The sequence below is a fragment of the Triticum aestivum genome, chromosome 2D (assembly GCF_018294505.1).
Source record: "Triticum aestivum cultivar Chinese Spring chromosome 2D, IWGSC CS RefSeq v2.1, whole genome shotgun sequence".
NCBI classification, from domain to species: domain Eukaryota; kingdom Viridiplantae; phylum Streptophyta; class Magnoliopsida; order Poales; family Poaceae; genus Triticum; species Triticum aestivum.
In genome coordinates, this window is record NC_057799.1 from 624570433 (window position 1) to 624589602 (window position 19170).

The 19170-nt window shown below is 50.1% G+C and overlaps 2 protein-coding genes across 2 annotated transcripts; both read right to left on the reverse strand.

Annotated features, from left to right (window-relative positions):
* Positions 1–6058: 6058 nt before the first annotated feature.
* LOC123050539 (BTB/POZ and MATH domain-containing protein 1-like) lies at positions 6059–7065 on the reverse strand. Its single transcript, XM_044473318.1, has 2 exons — positions 6817–7065; positions 6059–6748 (listed from the first exon to the last, which is right to left on the reverse strand). Exons 1-2 carry the CDS (start codon positions 7063–7065, stop codon positions 6059–6061), a joined length of 939 nt encoding a protein of 312 aa, XP_044329253.1.
* Positions 7066–17006: 9941 nt separating this feature from the next.
* On the reverse strand, positions 17007–18245 carry LOC123050540 (probable inactive carboxylesterase Os04g0669700). Its single transcript, XM_044473319.1, has 4 exons — positions 18039–18245; positions 17886–17938; positions 17676–17799; positions 17007–17592 (listed from the first exon to the last, which is right to left on the reverse strand). Exons 1-4 carry the CDS (start codon positions 18202–18204, stop codon positions 17183–17185), a joined length of 753 nt encoding a protein of 250 aa, XP_044329254.1. The 5' UTR covers positions 18205–18245; the 3' UTR covers positions 17007–17182.
* Positions 18246–19170: the final 925 nt, after the last annotated feature.

Here is a 19170-nt window from a genome sequence, read left to right on the forward strand (position 1 = left end):
TGTTATTTAGTAACAGTGCAAAAGATAGTAATTTATTATTCTTGAACAACAGTCCTATAAATTGACCTGGAAATAGCTCTAGCTGTTTCACTACACTGATTATTTACTGTCCGAAAATAAGTGTGAAGCAAGCAGATTGCAGCCTCGGCAACTAACACTAGCCAGTTTTCGGCAGTAACGCAGGCTGCTGTGGATCAACACATATATACTGCTGAAGAGAGACTGCAAGTGGCTACAGTTTTCTTAAATGACTGTCACACCTGATGCGAATACATCAGTGGACTAGATAGGGGATGAGAGTATATGGGTCAGAGCCCAGTGGGTGTAGTGGGCCGCTTGTGGCCAGCGTGTGTGTGTGGACTTGTACTTAAGCGGTGACCGCAAACAGAGACAGGCAGGAAATGAAATACGATCTGAACTCTCTCATCCCCTTCCTTCCCCTGATCAACGACGGACCGCCGCTGCTTCCAGTTCCAGAGCAGCCACCACCACCGGAGCGCGCTCATCACCAACAACCGCGCGAGGATTACTTCACCAAGCCACCGAAACACAATTTCCCTCGCTTCGACGGGGAGTACCCGCGCGTCTGGCTGGATCGATGCCTGGCGTATTTCGAGCTCTACCGCGTGCCGGAGCACAGTTGGGTGACCACCGCAGCGCTCTATGTGGAGGGGCACGCTGCACTCTGGCTACGCGCGTTTCGACAACAACATCCGATTCTCCGCTGGGATATGTTCAGGCACGCGATTGAGGAGGAGTTTGGACCGGACGAATTTGAGTCCCTGATGCACAGCCTGTTGCAATTGCGGCAGACGAGCAGCGTGATCGAGTACAGACAACAATTCGAGGTTCTCATGTACAATTTGCTGGCCCTGGATGCAACCCTGAGTCCCAAATTCTTTATCACACAGTTTCTGTTGGGCCTTAAGGATGAGCTGCACGTTGCCGTACGCCTTCAAGCACCCAACAGCATCACCCGCGCCACAATGTTTGCAAGAATCCAGGAAGAGGAACTCGCGAATCTGCACCCCAAGTCACGACCATTGCCAGCAGGTCGACCGCCTCCACTGCCCTACTCTGCATCAACTCAGGGACGCCCCCCGGCAGCAGCAACCATGGTGCCAATGGGGAACCCACCCAAACCGATCGCCGTAGCCAAACAAGCGGCAGATGATTTTGGCAGAGAGCGGCAGTTACGGGATTACAGGCGCCAACATGGCCTGTGTTTCCGCTGTGGCGAGAAGTACTCCAGGGAGCATCAGTGCAAACGATCAGCTCAGTTACTTACCATTGAGGTTGGGGAATATGGAGAGGTCCTGTCCGATGATGCCATGCGCGCCCTGGAATTGTTAGATGAACCAGCGGTGGCTGACACCGCGTGCTGCCTCCTGTCAGCGCATGCTGCAGAGGGCACGGAAGTGGCATAAACCATTAGATTGCGCGCTACGGTGGGCGGACAGACAATGTTGTTACTTGTCGACTCCGGCAGTACACATAGTTTCGTCAGCACGGCATTTGCAGAGCGTGTGGCAGCTCCGACAACCAAGATGCCGGCAGTGGCCGTTCGCATCGCCAACGGCCAACGGCTGACCTGCACAGCTATGGCACCGCAGCTCCGTTGGACCATTCAGGGTCATGAATTTGCCACTGATATGCGCCTGTTGGAGTTGGGCGTGTATGATGCCGTCCTGGGAGTCGACTGGCTCGCTCAGCATAGCCCAATGAAGTGCGACTGGAATCTGAAATCGATGGAATTCGTCAAGGAGGGAACCACGGTACAGTTGTTCGGTGTGCGCACGGAGGAGCAGCCTACGCTAGCTGCAATGGATGCTGCTATGCTTTGGCAACTGCAGGAGGCCAACGAAATTTGGGGCACGCCTCTGTTGGAAATTCAGGTTCCCGCATCACCTCAAGAGGAACCAATTCCCCCGATCATCCAACGGGTAATGACAGACTTTAGGGATGTCTTTGAGGAGCCAACCACATTACCTTCTCGTCGACAATACGATCACGCCATCACCCTGGAGCCGGGCACAGCACCAATCAACTGTAGACCATACCGGTACTCACCACTGCAAAATGATGAGATTGACAAGTTGCTGAAATGCTCCGCAAGGGCCTCATCACCCATAGTATGAGCCCGTTTGCTGCGCCGGTCCTCTTGGTCAAGAAAAAGGATGGATCATGGCGATTCTGCGTGGATTATCGAAGATTGAATGCAGTTACCATCAAGAACAAATTTCCCCTCCCGGTTATCGATGAGCTACTGGATGAGTTGGCGGGTGCGACATTCTTCTCCAAGATCGATTTGCGTTCGGGTTATCATCAGATCCGCATGCGAGAGGGTGATGAAGCCAAGACGGCCTTCAAAACTCATCACGGGCACTTCGAGTTCCGCGTGATGCCGTTCGGAGTCACAAATGGACCTCCAACATTCCAATGCGTCATGAATGCGCTCCTCTCTGGACCGAACCGTAAGTATGTTATAAGTTTTCTGGATGACATTCTGGTGTTCAGTCATACCTTGCAGGAACATGTCGAGCATTTGTGCACGGTGTTGACTATCTTGCGACAACATCAATTGTACTCAAAGGAATCCAAGTGCTCATTTGCCCAGCCTCGCATTGAATACCTTGGACATGTGATTTCCAAGGAAGGCGTGGCAACGGATGCCAGCAAGACCAGCGCCATGTGTTTGTAGCCTACACCAACAAATGCCACGGAGCTACGGGGATTCCTCGGCCTCACTGGGTACTATCGCAAGTTCGTTCCAAGATATGGGATCATCGCCAAGCCACTCACTCAGTTGCTCACTAAGAAAGGATTTCTCTGGTCTGAACAAGCCCAGGTCGCCTTTGACCTCTTCAAGCAAGCTATGGTCAAAATGCCCCAGTCTTGGCACTGCCAGATTTTTCGCGCCCGTTTTCCATTGAAACAGATGCTTGCGACACCGGAGTGGGCGCGGTGTTAGTCCAAGATGGTCACCCGGTGGCGTATCTCAGCAAGGCATTGGGGGTCCGCAATCAGCGTATGTCCATCTACGAGAAAGAGTTTCTCGCTGTTATTATGGCCGTTGATAAATGGCGTGCCTATCTGCATAGAGCCCCCTTTGTCATTGTCACTGATCACAAAAGTTTGTGCAGCCTGGGAGATCAGCAGTTGGAAACAGAGCTCCAGCGCAAGGCTATGTCAAAGATGGTGGGGTTACAGTTCTCTTTCAAGTATCGCCGGGGCCAAGACAACGGCGCGGCAGATGCCTTGTCCCGCGTCGGCCACTTACTGTCTGTCGAAGCACCGTCTGTCTGTCAGCCCCAATGGCTTCAAGAGGTTGCTAACTCTTATGAGACAGATACCGATGCTCAAGCCATGTTGCAGCGGTTGGCCCTTTGCAGTCCAGACAACCAAGGTTATGAGCTGCAGCACAGAGTGATTTGCCATCATGGCAAACTATGGATCGGAGCGAACACTGCCCTGCAGACCAAGCTGATAAGTGCGTTTCATGCAAGCGCGGTGGGAGGACACTCAGGAGTCACGGCCACCTATCAACGCCTCAAGAAACAATTCACTTGGCGCGGTCTCAAACCGGCCGTGGAAGATTTTATGAGACAGTGTGCAGTCTGTCAACATGCGAAGTCTGAACATATCCGGACCCCAGGTCTGCTTCAGCCACTGCCAATACCCACTCAGGCGTGGCACGATCTGACAATGGACTTCATCGACAGCCTGCCGGCATCTGACGGATACGAGGTGATCATGGTCGTCGTCGACCGGTTCACCAAGTATGCACACTTTGTGCCACTCCGTCACCCGTACACTGCTACTACTGTCGCGCGCGCCTTCTGGGACAACATCATCAAGTTGCACGGAGTGCCCCATTCCATCGTCTCTGACAGGGATAGTGTTTTCACCAGTAAAATGTGGCGGGCAATACTTGATGCTGCTGGCACAAAATTGAGTTACTCCACAGCCTACCATCCTCAGACTGATGGGCAAAGCGAGCGAGTGAACCAGTGCCGTGAAATGTATCTTCGTTGTGCTGTCCATGAGACACCAAAGCAATGGCGCAAGTGGCTGTCAACCGCGGAGTTCTGGTACAACACAACTTACCACTCCTCACTCGATACTTCACCATTTCAAGCCTTATATGGACAGGAACCAAACTTGGGAGGTTGCCTACTTTGGCCACCAACTTACTTGAAGATGCAGGAACAGAGTTTGACTGGGCGACACACAACACAAGGCTGCGTGCCCAGCTCGCGCGCGCGCAGAATCGGTGCAAGAAGAAGGCAGACAAGCACCGCTCAGAGCATTCCTTCCAAGTGGGAGAACAGGTTCTGCTCAAGCTTCAACCCTACGTTCAATCAACTGTCGCCAACCGCCCCTGTCCCAAGTTGGCATACAAGTTCTTTGGGCCATTCACAGTCGAGCAGCGCATCGGCACCATGGCGTACAAGCTGGCGCTCCCGGAGGACAGCCGCATCCATCCGGTCTTTCACGTCTCCCAGCTCAAGCCGTTCACACCAGATTACTCTCCGGTCTTCTCCGAGCTACCACGCCCTCCAGACCTCACTGCTGCTCCGTTACAGCCCATGACCATCCTCGCCCGTCGCCTCGTCAAGAAAGGTAACTCCTCGGTGCTGCAGGTTCAAGTCCAATGGTCTTCACTTTCGCCAGACTCTGCAACCTGGGAAGACTACTCCGTGCTGCGTCACCGATACCCGACGGCTCCTTGCTGGGATGAAGACGACGCTTCCGCTCAAGGAGGGGCGAATGTGACACCTGATGCGAATACATCAGTGGACTAGATAGGGGATGAGAGTATATGGGCCAGAGCCCAGTGGGTGTAGTGGGCCGCTTGTGGCCAGCGTGTGTGTGGACTTGTACTTAAGCGGTGACCGCAAATAGAGACAGGCAGGAAATGAAATACGATCTGAACTCTCTCATCCCCTTCCTTCCCCTGCTCACCTACCTGCTTCCTTCCTCACCCCGATCCCCCTTCCTGTGCGATCGATCCCCTCCCTAGGGTTCATCGGTCGTCACAATGACTCAACAGTAAGCGGTCATTTCTGCAGGGTAAATTGAGCAAAGAATTACAGCGGTTACGGGAACCTCTAGGATGCCGAAACACCGCAAATCGGTCAGCCAACATGATGAGATCACATCACATATATGTTTCCCCCATCAAATCATGAACAAAACTTGGGCACGATTCGGGCAGCAGGTGTACATACCTTAGCAGGCGAAAACAGGCATGTTTGCAATTTAGATTTAAAGGAAAAACAGGCATCTTTGGTATTTCAAACCAGAGGTACAAACAGGCATGTTTGTAATTCAACAGAAATTCAATAGTATGAAACAGTTTGGTTCCTGTTGCAATTGAAATGCGTGTCTAACTTCTGAAATAGAATGCCTTATGACATCAAATGTAACATGTCACTGAGTAGGAACCAGAAGTATCCTCCAAAGGTCCCAAAACTCCGAAGGAACAAAACTCTGGCAAATACGCCCAAACTCCCGAGGAGATATATACACTGAAGATCAACCTGCTAGGCATAATCTACCTTGGGCACTGTAACAGATGTTATGTTTACTTACGATAGTGTATAATTAGCACTATCAATAGACTAACATTCCATAGTTGTTTGCCTACAGTACCAATGTACATGGTTATGGCCTGTAGCCCATTGATGTTAGCCTGCCTAAATTGCAGATTTACTGGACTAATAAAAAGAAGAGCACAAAAAGGAAAGAAGATAAGGATAAATATCAGCACATTCACAAGATGACAAGAAGCTAGCATGGATTCACATATAGGTCTAGCCAACATATATAATTATCAGCAAATTCACGGGAAGCTGGCATGGATTCATATATAATACTATAGGTCTAGGCAACATAATTTCTGATAAACTTACTCATCTCCTCCCAAATATATGTGGAGTTCAGGACAAGGCAACATGATCTAAAGGACGGTAGTGCATATCACATACATACATATATAAGCTATAAGGACAGCAATACATGCTCTCTGGTCAGGCGATCAGACATATCCTCTGTTCTAACAAAAGAGCTTGATGTACTCAATGCAAGCGTCTCTCAGCTTGCTGCAACGATGCTGATCAGCTAGAGCTAACGTGGCCACCACACTCTCAGCATCTAGACCCTTGCAGAGGATGGCCTCACACATCAGCTTGAGCCTGTCCATGGCATACCTGTCTGCAGCCACAAGCAGATGCCTGATCACCTCCCTCTTGTCATGTCTGTCAAGGAGGTCATCCATGGCAGGCAATGAATCTGTGTATATGAAGTGAAGAAATGCTCCGAAGACGGCGGGCTGCATGTCCACAATCTCAATGCACTGCTTCTCGGTGCCGCACATTGCCATTGGCCCGTAGAGCTCTGCTTCGAAGACCGGAGACCGCATCGCGAGCACGATCTTGTGTGCGTGGAAGGTCTCCCCACTGACATTGATCATCAAGTCTGCCCCTTTCTTCCCCTCAAGCAGCTTTGCGAGATTATTTGACAGGTCAGACGGCGGCACCTCGATCTCAGGCGTCTTGGTGGTGGCAGTCGCCACGGCCGGTATTTTCTTGAGGAGAACAGTGACATCGCTCTCGATGACGATGCAGTCATCTTTCAGGTACGGGGATGCCTCCAGGAGGTCCCTCTGCATGAAAATGGATTGCCCCTTGACATGGGAGTTCTTCACACATGAGTGGCGGGAGTCGAACGCTGGAAAGGACGATTGCTGGGAGCAGATCAATGTCGACAGCCCGGTGGTTTGGTTGGTCAGCTTCAGGTCGTAGAGAGCCCCACCACGGATTCCTTGCTCTGGAGCTCGACGCAAATCGAAATGTAGTCCTTGTTTGCGTCTCCGTCGGGGTAGTAGCGGATGCACCAGTCGTAGCCGCCGACGGCGAAGGTGGCAGATCTGATGAAGTTGCCGACGCCGAGGCCCTTGTGCAGCCTATAGCCGGCGACCGTGAACACGTGCGTGCCCCGCGCCGTATCCGGGACGCACACCGAAGCCGTAGTCGCCGATGTCGGCCTCTGCGGTGCCGCCATTGCCGGTGCTTGTGCGGAGGGGAAATTGGGGCGGCGGCGGCGATAGGGTTTTTGGCAGCTACCTAAAACTCTTCTCTGCTAGTACTCTCCTCTGTTCTGCTCTACAGCTGGACCACACTGGCCATGGGCTGCTACCACTTCGGCCTTGGCCTTGGCCGGATCACTCAGAAGCTACTAGAGAGCAGAGAGGGGCAGCTCGCTCAAATCCCAGCTCAGCTCAGGTGTTTTCAGCCATCCGATCCGTTTAGGCATGCCATCCTGGTTGTGCATCTTAGAGGGATCCGGCCAAGGCCCCCGGGGCTCGTAAAATCGTCGCCTGGGGGCGAATCCACACTTAAAATCGGCTTGGGGGCGCCCGGGTTCCCAGCCTCCGGCCTCAAGGTCGCCCTCAGACTCCTTATTTAAAGTTTTTTAAACAAAGATTCGGCTAAAATCGGCCAAAGGGCAAAGATTCGGCTAAAATTCGGCAAAACATGACATTACTTAGGCGACTTAAATAGTTTTTTACATAGCAAAGTTAAATACTTAAAAAAAGGCCGCAACTACAGGAAGAACGCGCTGAGCGCGGCGAAGTCGCCGCCGTTGCCGCCGCCGCCGTTGTCCTCGTCGTCCTTCTCCTCCTTCATGCGGCCGCCCCTGCTGGACCCCTACTCGGAGTCGCCCTGGCGGACCGGTCTTCGCGCGCCCACTTCAATGCCGCCGCGTCGTCGAGCCCCGACTCCGTCTTCACGCCAGCGAGCCCTGGCTCCGTCTTCACGGCGACGAGCCCCGGCTCCGTCTTCGGCTTGATGAAGCGGGGAGGAGCCGAGGAGGAGGCGCGCCCGCCCTCGCTGATGACGATGCTGCGCGTTGCGGGTGCGCCGGCCGAGCGGTGTCTCCGCGGGCTCGGCCTTGACGCTGAACAACGCCGGCGACCCGAAGGAGTGGGAGGACGAGCGGGAGGAGGAAGAAGAGGACGCCGTCCTCCTCGGCATCCATTGGCCGCCGCTTCCGCGCGGGACCGGGGCGGCAGGGTACGTCAATGGCGGCTCGTTGGCGCCCTCGAGGTGATAGAAGACGGCGTGGAGCGTGCGGCCGGGGGCACCCCACCACAGGCGGCGGCCGTCGCTGTTCTTCGTCACCCGCACGACCGGCACGTTGGTGGTGGAGGCCAGCCGCTGCGCCTGCCGGTGTTCGAAGTACGCCGTCGATGCCTGGTGGTTGCCGTCTGCGTACTCTGGGAGGGCCTGCTGCTCCTTCGGCAGCGACGCCCGCACGCGCTCGACCTCGTCGGCGAAGTGGTTGGGGCGCGTGGTGACGTCAGGCAGCGGGGGGACGGGGACGCCCCCGGAGCACGCATGTCGGGAGGCGCCGGGATGTTCGCTTCGCGCAGGAGGTAGGCCTCCCACCCGTGCAGCGAGCGGCGGCCGAAGCCATTGGCCGCCTCCCCATCACCGGGGAACCTCTCGCCCATCGTCGCGGCTGTGAACGGGAAGAGGGGAAGAGGAGAGAGGTCGGCGGCGGCGGCGGCTGTGCACGGGGAGAGAGGGGGCTGCGGCCGAGTGCGGCCACCGGCGAGGGAGGCGCTGCTTTATATAGCGGGGGGCGGCATCGTGTGTAAGCGTGGCGGGAGGGGGTGTGTCGCCGCGCCGCCCGTGAGGAATCAATGGAAGGCTGACCGTCGGCAGCCTTGGCATTGATTCCCCGCGGGAAACCAAGGCGTTGAGGATGACGAGGCAGGGTCGCTGACTCGGCGGGCCCGCTTTCTTTCATAGCAAAATCAATCGCCCCGGCGCCCCCAGGCACGCCCCAGCGCGCCGGGTTTGGCCTGGGTCCGCCGGCGCCAGTTTCGGCCTAACCGGCGAAAAACGGGCTCCTGGGGGTGTGACTGGGCCGAATTTTCGGCGTCGGCGCTAAAAAGGGCCATGGGGGTTCTATTGGGGGCGCAGCTGGAGATGCTCTTAGGGCTTGAACTGTTTTGCCCGTTGGATATTTTGTTATTTACCAATGCGATTTCAGCCATTGGATATTTTACCAGTGGCAAAGGTGAGATATTTCTAGCCTATAGTGGGGTAGATATGTGATTTCATGCGGCAAAACCCTAATCGTCTTCTCTTCCATTGGAACACTCTGGTTTTGGTTGTTGACGCTGCTGCATCTCCTTGAGCGCCCCTCCCCATCGTCTCGCTCTCACACCACACCTTACTCGTTCATCTCGTCGTGTTGCCATCACCAAGAGGAGCGGAGGGGGAGTGGAGTGAAGTGGCTAGGTTTGGTCCGGCTAGAGAATGGGGAGGAATATATGTGGGGTCGAGTGGACTGGGACCGACGTGCTGGACACACCTGTCCGGTCGCCCCCATATCCGCCCTATATTTGGGAAAGATATGAGGGTCGCCGGTCAGCCTGAGCGTGTGCTTCCCGTTTGGGGCACCCATCTGGGTTGCATTTTCGTGGCCGATCAGTGACCGGGCTGTCTGTCACTAGTAGAAAACAGGGCTTTGGTTCGGCCAGAAAAGAGCATTAATCCCGGTTGCATTACGAACCGGGAGCATTAGTCCCGGTTCGAGCGGCTAGGGCACCGTACAGGCATTAGTCCCGGTTCAAATGGGACCTTTAGTCTCGGTTGGTGCCACAAACCGGGACTAAAGGGTGCGATGCCCATTTGTACCGGTTCGTGGCACCAACCTGTACTAAAGGTTAGACCTTTAGTCCCGGTTCGAGCCACCAACCGGTACTAATGGGGTTTGAGGCATTAGTACCGGTTCAAGGCACGAACCCCCCCCCCCCCCCCGATCGCCTTTTCAGTTTTGTAAAAAGCAAAAGAAAATGATAAAAACTTTAAAAATTAAAATCCTTCCACATGTAGTTATGTTACTACATGTACTGGTTAGGAAAATTTAAAAACTTAAATTTGGACATGTTTTGCAAAAAGTGTAGGGAAAATGTAAAACGGTTATAACTTTTGCATACGATGTTCGAAAAAAACGTATAATATATCAAAATGTTCAGCACGAAAATCCGCATCCGATTTTGACGGCCTACGGCCTGTTTGCAAATTTTTAGAATCTTCAAATTCTAAAAGGAAAAAAAGTTATGCTCAAATTTCAGTTTTTTTTGATTTTTTGTTAAATCTGGTCAAACTATGGTCAAACTACTTATTCAAGAAGTATTAGTGTTACTAAATAATTATTCAAGAATATTAGTGTTATTAAATAATTACTTCAGTTTTTTTGAATTTTGGTCAAATCTGGTCAAACTGTGGTCAAACAATGATCAAACTAATTATTCAAGAAATATTAGTGTTACTAAATAATTATTTCAGTTTTTTTGAATTTTGGTCAAACTATGGTCAAACTACTTATTCAAGAAATATTAGTGTTACTAAATAATATTTTTTTTAGAACAATAGTTTCAAACTCAAACAGTGAAATGTGTGACTTCATGCTCAAGCTAAATTCCTGAGGGTTAATAGGATTGACATCTTACTATTGTCAGGAAAACAACAAGTGCAGACTTGGAAACGAGGGAGAATAGAACCCGGAAGTTAAGCGTGCTCAGGCTGGAGTAGTGAGAGGATGGGTGACCGTCCGGCAAGTTAGATGATTTGGAATAATGAGGGGTGATTAGAGATTAGAGGTTAAATTGAGCAGTGATGAGGGGTGGTGATTAGAGATTAGAGGTTAAAAAAATTCAGAAATTTGAAAATAAAAAAAAATCAAAAAAAAAATTCTGAAAAAAATATCATAAAATTTCCTTTAGTACCGGTTGGTGTTACCAACCGGGACTAAAGGTGGACCTCCAGGCAGCGGCCACGTGGAGGGCCTTTAGTCCCGGTTCGTGTAAGAACCGGGACTAAAGGGGGAGGCTTTAGTAACGACCCTTTAGTCCCGGTTCCAGAACCGGGACTAAAGGCCCTTATGAACCGGGACTAAAGACCCTTTTTCTACTAGTGTGTCCTGGCGTTTGAGACGGGTTTGGGGCGCCCAGCTGTAGATGCTCTTAGTGATCAAATATCCGCCTCATTTCAAATGAACAAAACAAAATATGAATGAATTTTAAGGTGAATGGATGAAATTTAACAAAATTTGATATATTTAAAACAAAAGGACGAAAATTAACAAGTTCAACCTAAATTTAAACAAAACTAAACATAGGCGAGGTACTGGATGGTAACCTAATAAGCATGGCCTCCGAGGCCACTGACACCTCCGTCTTCGTCCGCTCTGCCGGCCCCGCCGCCATCCGAGCCGTCGTCATTGTCGTAATCGTGCCAATGGCCTGCTTAACTTTCTGGTTGCGGTTGTTTTTGCGCTAATGGCGCAAGGGACTCCTTTCTATTGACTCGGCTGTCTGGTTGTCCAGTTGTCCAGGCCAGGGTCTGGCCGGTTCGCATAGTTTTCTTCTGCTCATGTGATCTCGGGTGGGATTTTTATTTCGAATATTTCGTGTCATGTGTCGTGGGATATGCATTCCGGGTTTCTGTTAACCCGATTGGGGCATGAAATAATAGAACATACAATCAATTCACCTTCTCAATCACCCTTTTGGGATGATTTATTGAAGGAGCGCCTGCTATACATGTTGCCCAAAATCATGTCCGTAGTCAAGTTCCCATATGTCCATTATGTAACCATAATATGTGTCCTTTCCCCTCTCGGTTGCTGCATCAAAGCGGACACCGCTGTTTTGGTTGGTGCTCTTTTGATCTTGGGCGATCGTGTAAAATGTATTCTCATTTATCTTGTATCCTTTGTAAGTCAATACAGTTGAAGATGGTCCCCTGGACAACGAGTACAACTCATCACAAACAATGGTGTCACCTCTGAGACGTGTTTCCAACCAACTGCTGAAAGTCCTGATGTGTTCACATGTAATCCAGTCGTCACACTGCTCCGGATGTTTGGAGCGCAGACTGTTCTTGTGTTCATCGACATACGGGGTCACCAAGGTAGAGTTCTGTAGAACTGTGTAGTGTGCTTGAGACCAAGAATATCCGTCCCTGCATATTATTGAGTCCCCTCCAAGCGTGCCTTTTCCAGTCAGTCTTCCCTCATACCGCGATTTAGGGAGACCTATCTTCTTAAGGCCAGGAATGAAGTCAACACAAAACCCAATGACATCCTCTGTTTGATGGCCCATGGAGATGCTTCCTTCTGGCCTAGCGCGGTTACGGACATATTTCTTTAGGACTCCCATGAACCTCTCAAAGGTTAACATATTGTGTAGAAATATGGGCCCTAGAATGACAATCTCGTCGACTAGATGAACTAGGACGTGCGTCATGATATTGAAGAAGGATGGTGGGAACACCAGCTCGAAACTGACAAGACATTGCGCCACATCACTCCTTAGCCTTGGTATGATTTCTGGATCGATCACCTTCTGAGAGATTGCATTGAGAAATGCACATAGCTTCACAATGGCTAATCGGACGTTTTTCGGTAGAAGCCCCCTCAATACAACCGGAAGAAGTTTTTTTTGAAAGTTTAGACAGTAGGAGAGTTTCCTACTGCATATATATATATATATAAATGGGTGGTGTTACATGGTATTTACAATAGAGGGGGGAAAGGTGGGGTTTACATGAGGGGGTAACAAAGGGTTGGGGTCATAATCACGTGGCAGTCATGAGACTTTAGGTTCTGGAACTTTTTCTCTGGCATATTTATTATTCCCTTTATATTCGACGAGAAGCCAGTCAGGACCTTCATACTGAGCAGGCATTCAAAGAAGATTTTTTTTCTCTTCTTTCGTAAGAGCGTAGCTGGCAGGACCTTCATACTGCTTCGGAGGCATGCCGTCTTTTTCGTGCAAACGTTGCAGGTCCTCCCGTGCCTCATGTGTATCTTTTGTCTTCCCATACACGCCCAAGAAGCCTAGCAGGTTCACGCAAAGGTTCTTCGTCACGTGCATCACGTCGATTGAAGAGCGGACCTCTAACTCTTTCCAGTAAAGTAGGTCCCAAAATATAGATTTCTTCTTCCACATGGGTGCCTGTCCCTCAGCGTCATTCGGAACAGCTAGTCCGCCGGGACCCTTTCCAAAGATTACGTGTAAATCATTGACCATAACAAGTACGTGATCACCGGTACGCATGGCGGGCTTCTTCCGGTGACCTGCCTCGCCTTTGAAATGCTTGCCTTTCTTTCGACATTGATGGTTGGTCGGAAGAAATCGACGATGGCCCAGGTACACATTCTTCCTGCATTTGTCCAGGTATATACTTTCAGTGTCATCTAAACAGTGCGTGCATGCGTGGTATCCCTTGTTTGTCTGTCCTGAAAGGTTACTGAGAGCGGGCCAATCGTTGATGGTTACAAACAGCAACGCGTGCAGGTTAAATTCCTCCTGTTTGTGCTCATCCCACGTACGTACACCGTTTCCATTCCACAGCTGTAAAAGTTCTTCAACTAATGGCCTTAGGTACACATCAATGTCGTTGCCGGGTTGCTTAGGGCCTTGGATGAGAACTGGCATCATAATGAACTTCCGCTTCATGCACATCCAAGGAGGAAGGTTATACATACATAGAGTCACGGGTCAGGTACTGTGATTGCTGCTCTGCTCCCCGAAAGAATTAATGCCATCCGCGCTTAAACCAAACCATACGTTCCTTGGGTCAGCTGCAAACTCAGCCCAGTACTTTCTCTCGATTTTTCTCCACTGCGACCCGTCAGCGGGTGCTCTCAACTTCCCGTCTTTCTTACAGTCCTCACTGTGCCATCGCATCAACTTGGCATGCTCTTCGTTTCTGAACAGACGTTTCAACCGTGGTATTATAGGAGCATACCACATCACCTTCGCAGGAACCCTCTTCCTGGGGGGCTGGCCGTCAACATCACCAGGGTCATCTCGTCTGATCTTATACCGCAATGCACCGCATACCGGGCATGCGTTCAGATCCTTGTACGCACCGCGGTAGAGGATGCAGTCATTAGGGCATGCATGTACCTTCTGCACCTCCAATCCTAGAGGGCATACGACCTTCTTTGTTGCGTATGTACTGTCGGGCAATTCGTTATCCTTTGGAAGCTTCTTCTTCAATATTTTCAATAGCTTCTCAAATCCTTTGTCAGGCACAACATTCTCTGTCTTCCACTGCAGCAATTACAGTACGGTACCGAGCTTTGTGTTGCCATCTTCGCAATTGGGGTACAACCCTTTTTTGTGATCCTCTAACATGCGATCGAACTTCAGCTTCTCCTTTTGACTTTCGCATTGCGTCCTTGCATCGACAATGACCCGGCGGAGATCATCATCATCGGGCACTGGTTCCTCTTGATCTTCAGCAGCTTCCCTCCTTGCAGCATCATTGGGCACATCGTCCGGTTCCTCTTGATCTTCAACAGCTTCCCCCGTTGCAGCATCACCGTATTCAGGGGGCACATAGTTGTCATCGTCCTCTTCTTCTTCGACGTCTTCCATCATAACCCCTATTTCTCCATGCCTCGTCCAAACATTATAGTGTGGCATGAAACCCTTGTAAAGCAGGTGGGTGTGAAGGATTTTCCGTTCAGAGTAAGACTTCGTATTCCCACATATAGGGCATGGACAACACATAAAACCATTCTGCTTGTTTGCCTCAGCCACTTCGAGAAAATCATGCACGCCCTTAATGTACTCGGAGGTGTGTCTGTCACCGTACATCCATTGCCGGTTCATCTGCGTGCATTATATATAATTAAGTGTGTCAAAAACCATTACAGAACATCATGAATAGATAAATAAGTGACCAAATTAATAGAAGTTCATCATCACATTAAAACCAAAGTACATACATAGTTCTCATCTAACAACATATATATAGCTCTCCAGAGCATCTAATTAATTAAACCATATATTGAAACTATGTAAAACATTTCAATGCGAAAACAAATGCGATCATAATCGCAACCAAGGTAACAATTGATCCAACGGCATAATGATACCAAGCCTCGGTATGAATGGCATATTTTCTAATCTTTCTAATCTTCAAGCGCATTGCATCCATCTTGATCTTGTGATCATCGACGACATCCGCAACATGCAACTCCAATATCATCTTCTCCTCCTCAATTTTTTTATTTTTTCCTTCAAGTAATTGTTTTCTTCTTCAACTAAATTTAACCTCTCGACAATAGGGTCGGTTAGAATTTCCGGTTCAACCACCTCCTAGATAAATAAAATCTATGTCACGTTGGTCGGTATATTTGTCATAAACAATAAATGAACCAAATAGTTATAAAAAGATAATATATACCACATCCGAATCATAGACAGGACAAGGGCCGACGGGGGCGGATACCAAAACCATCGCACTATGTAATAAGAAGGAATAATAAAAGTAACAAAATTAGACGAGTAACTATCTAAAGTAAGAATTTTTTTCCTTTCAGAAAGAAGATAAGAACAAGAGGCTCACCACGGTGGTGCTGGCGACGAGATCGGCGCGGGCGATCGACGGCGGTGAAGACGGGGACGGGACGTGACGGACCGCTAAACCTAGACAAATCTCGGAGAAAATGGAGCTCGGAGGTCGAGTTTCAAGAGGAGAAAGATTAACTAGTGTGGCTCAGACATTTCATCGAACACCTCATGTGCATAGGAGGTGAGCTAGAGCACCCAAATGCCCTCCCCTCTCCGGCTAGAAAAAACAGAGCACTGTGGAGTGCTCTGCTGTGGCGATGGGGTATATATAGGGAACTATTTGGTCCCGGTTCGTGGCACCAACCGGGACTAAAGGCCTTTAGTCCCGGTTGGTGCCACGAACCGGGACCAATGCCCCTTTTCGTCCCGGTTGGTGGCACCAACCGGGACCAAAGGCCTTGTGCTGCCCCGCATCAAAAGTTTAGTCCCACCTCGCTAGTTGAGAGGGCTCGAGAGTGGTTTATAAGCGCTGCTGCGCCCACTCTCTCGAGCTCCTCTCAACTGCAGGCTTTCGGGCCTAACCGTTCTCTTTGCCTGTGGGGCCTACTGGGCCTTCTGCGGGCCTGAATCCTGGCCCATGGATGGGTTTCAAGTCGTATTCAGGCCGTGGTGGCCCAGTAGGCGGCATAATTTTTTTTATCTGTTTTTTGTTTTCTCTTTTGCTTTATTTGTTTTGTTTTGTTTCTACTTACAACAAAAAACTTATTTATTTTATTTCTAATTACTTATGTATTTTACTTTAATTATTTTATTTTTATTTATTTTACTGCTGCTATTTTTATTTAATTTATTAAGGTTTATTTATTTTAGTTACTATAGTTTATTTTATTTTATTTTATTAAGGTTTAGTTATTTTTATTTACTATAAAAAAATGAACATAGATGCGCCTATAGAGAAAATTCATAATAAATTTCTATGAAATTCAAAGAAATTTACTGTGAATTTAGGTCAAATTCTCTGTATAAGGGCATCTATTTTCACTTTGAGAGAAGTTCAACAAGGCAGAGAGGGACGGGCTTATAAACTGGTGTGAGAGCCCTTCGGTTGGCGAGGTGGGACTAAACACTGGCCGCAACTAGGACCAGCCCTTTAGTCCCGGTTTGTGGTATGAACCGGGACGAAAGGGTGGTGGGCCAGGAGCGTGGCCCATTGGTCCCGGTTTGTCCCACCAACCGGGACCAAAGGGTCCGGATGAACCGGGACCAATGCCCCCACGAGGCCCGGCAGGCCCCTGGCCGCACGAACCGGACCAATGCTCACATTAGTCCCCGTTCGTGACTGAACCGGGACTAATGTGAATATTGCCCTGTGACCAAAGCCCAGTTTTCTACTAGTGATAGGGCCTATGGATGTCATTCCGGAAGTGTGAACTTACATCACGTGAGTTTGGTATTTTCATTCATTTTGCAAATCATGTACCAATAAGAGTTCATGTGGAAACATGTTGATTTCATGCATGTATGTTCCTTTAGTGGTCATTAAGGAATCGTGAATAGGACTACTCTCGAAAGCGTAGAAATGTTATCCGTGCACCGTGCTTAATGTTATCCGGCGAGAAATGCATGTAGAAAGTCAAAATGTGTGATCCCTAGTCAGATTTCAGTCTCCACCATTTGAAATATGGACCATTTTTTTTAAAGGATATACATGATTGGATCATTTTCAGTAATCAGCAGTACCAAAGGGAAAGGGAAAAAATAAAGTCGTTCCGCTCGGCGATCCACGGCGCGTTAAGACCGAGAGAAGAAGCCGAATCCGCAGCTGCAGGAGCGCCTGGTCCTCGGGACGCCACGGTCCACGCTTCTTGTCCCTGGGTCGTCGTTGGAGCCACCACCCCCGCCGGCGGCCCACTGCTCGCAGTATTGGAGCTCGTAGGGCGCCAGCTCGTGGCCGAGCCCGTCGTACACCTTGAGCTCGCATCTCATGCCCAGCCGTCCCCTTAGGAACTTGGTCCCGTCTTTGCCCGCCTCGATCGGGACCAGGAAGTCCGCTCGCCCGTGCACCCACAGCACCGGCGTCTTCTTGGCCTCGGCCGTCACCCTGGACGCGAAGGAGGCGCCGAACGGGAGGAATCCGCTGAAGACCGCGCAGCCGCCCAGCGTCTTGGGATACAGCAGCACGCTGGCAATGCTCAGCGCGCCTGCTCATGCGATTCGTCCGTAGTATGTTACAGTGTTCTAGAGGATGTAGGAGTACTACATAGCAAGCTCGAGCAGGTCGTACCTCCCTGGCTGAGCCCGAAGATGAAGACATCCTCCGGCCTCGTCCCGGCGGATATCTCCTGGTCGATCATGGCGTGCACTCTCTCCACCGCCCTCAGCACGTCCGCCTCGTCCCTCGCAGATTTCTGCCCACATATATGATTTAACACGGCCATCAGTTCTGCAGATACGAATCAAAACTTGAGTACGAGAGGATTCAGTATTGGCTTACGGAGGTGATGGGCGTGTCGTGGATGTCGAACCACGACGGCATCAGCATGCCACCTGATGCGGAACACGTACGGATTAGAGACGAGAGTGTCAAGCTCAAGCCTTAAGCAAGCAAGCAAGCAATGGAAGTCAAGGAGGTCTGATGTATACGTACGGTTGCATGTGACGGGCGCGGTGGGCGCCGTGGGGAAGGCCCAGCGGGCGCCGGCGAAGGCGTACCCGGCCACCGGCTCGTTGGCGCGCCCGCTGTCCCCGAGCCCGTGCAGCCACAGCACGAACCGCTGCGACCGAGGCTCCGCCGGCGGGGGCTCCTCCTCCATTTCCCGGCCGAGCAGAACAGAGCAGAGCAGAGTAGGGGAGGGGAAAGTTAATGGTCAGCGGGCCAGACATGGAATCTGACTAGCTATAGGAAGCTCCGCCGCAGTTTCTGACCTCCATTGCGCGTGTTGACTTGTGACGAGGGGTTGACCTGGAATGCCACGGTCAAGATCTAACAACAAAGAATAATAGTGCCGTCTCCTCCAATTATTCGGTGGTAAACCCAAGCATTTTCTGAATTCAACAGATTCCTGCTGGAATAGAAAACCCAAATGATAAATGCTAGTACTTGTTAGGTGCGTGGCATCCCGGTCCTGATGTTTTTCGATGACAATTCCACTCACTCAAGGATGGCAAATTACAGTGGGGCACGACAAGTTTCTATCAAAATAAACCGAGGTACAAAAATTGCCAGGCTACACAACAAAAATTATCATCCACGCGTAACTAAACTTGCCATAAAAAACATTGCCATGTGCTCGTACTTGACGTTATCAGGGTCCATAGAAAAAGATTTCGACACATAAAGGAAAACATCTAAAATAAAACACCATGAATTAAAGCATCCGAAACAAAAATATCTTCTTCCGATGAGCATTCGCTAGCAAAAGCAATGCGCCACCATGCCTCGAGGAATTTGGACCCCACGCCAGGTACCACATATGTTCAATTTTTTCTCTCTTTTTCGGATACTCGCATTTCCACTAGCCTAAAGAACATTGGTGTTTCTTTGGGAAAGATGGATAGTGAAATTAATCTATCGGTTGGGGTACTTAAACATATGAAGATTGACCGTTTAAAGGTTTATCTGAAGTGTAACAGAAACCTACTAACCCTGAAACCGAGGAGATGATGGAACGAATGCCAAATATGATGGTTCGCTTATCTCCCACTCGGTTGATGAGGTTACCGATGTTGGTTTGGATGACGCAAGCCCTGGTTTCATGTTTTGTGACTTCATAGCGTCT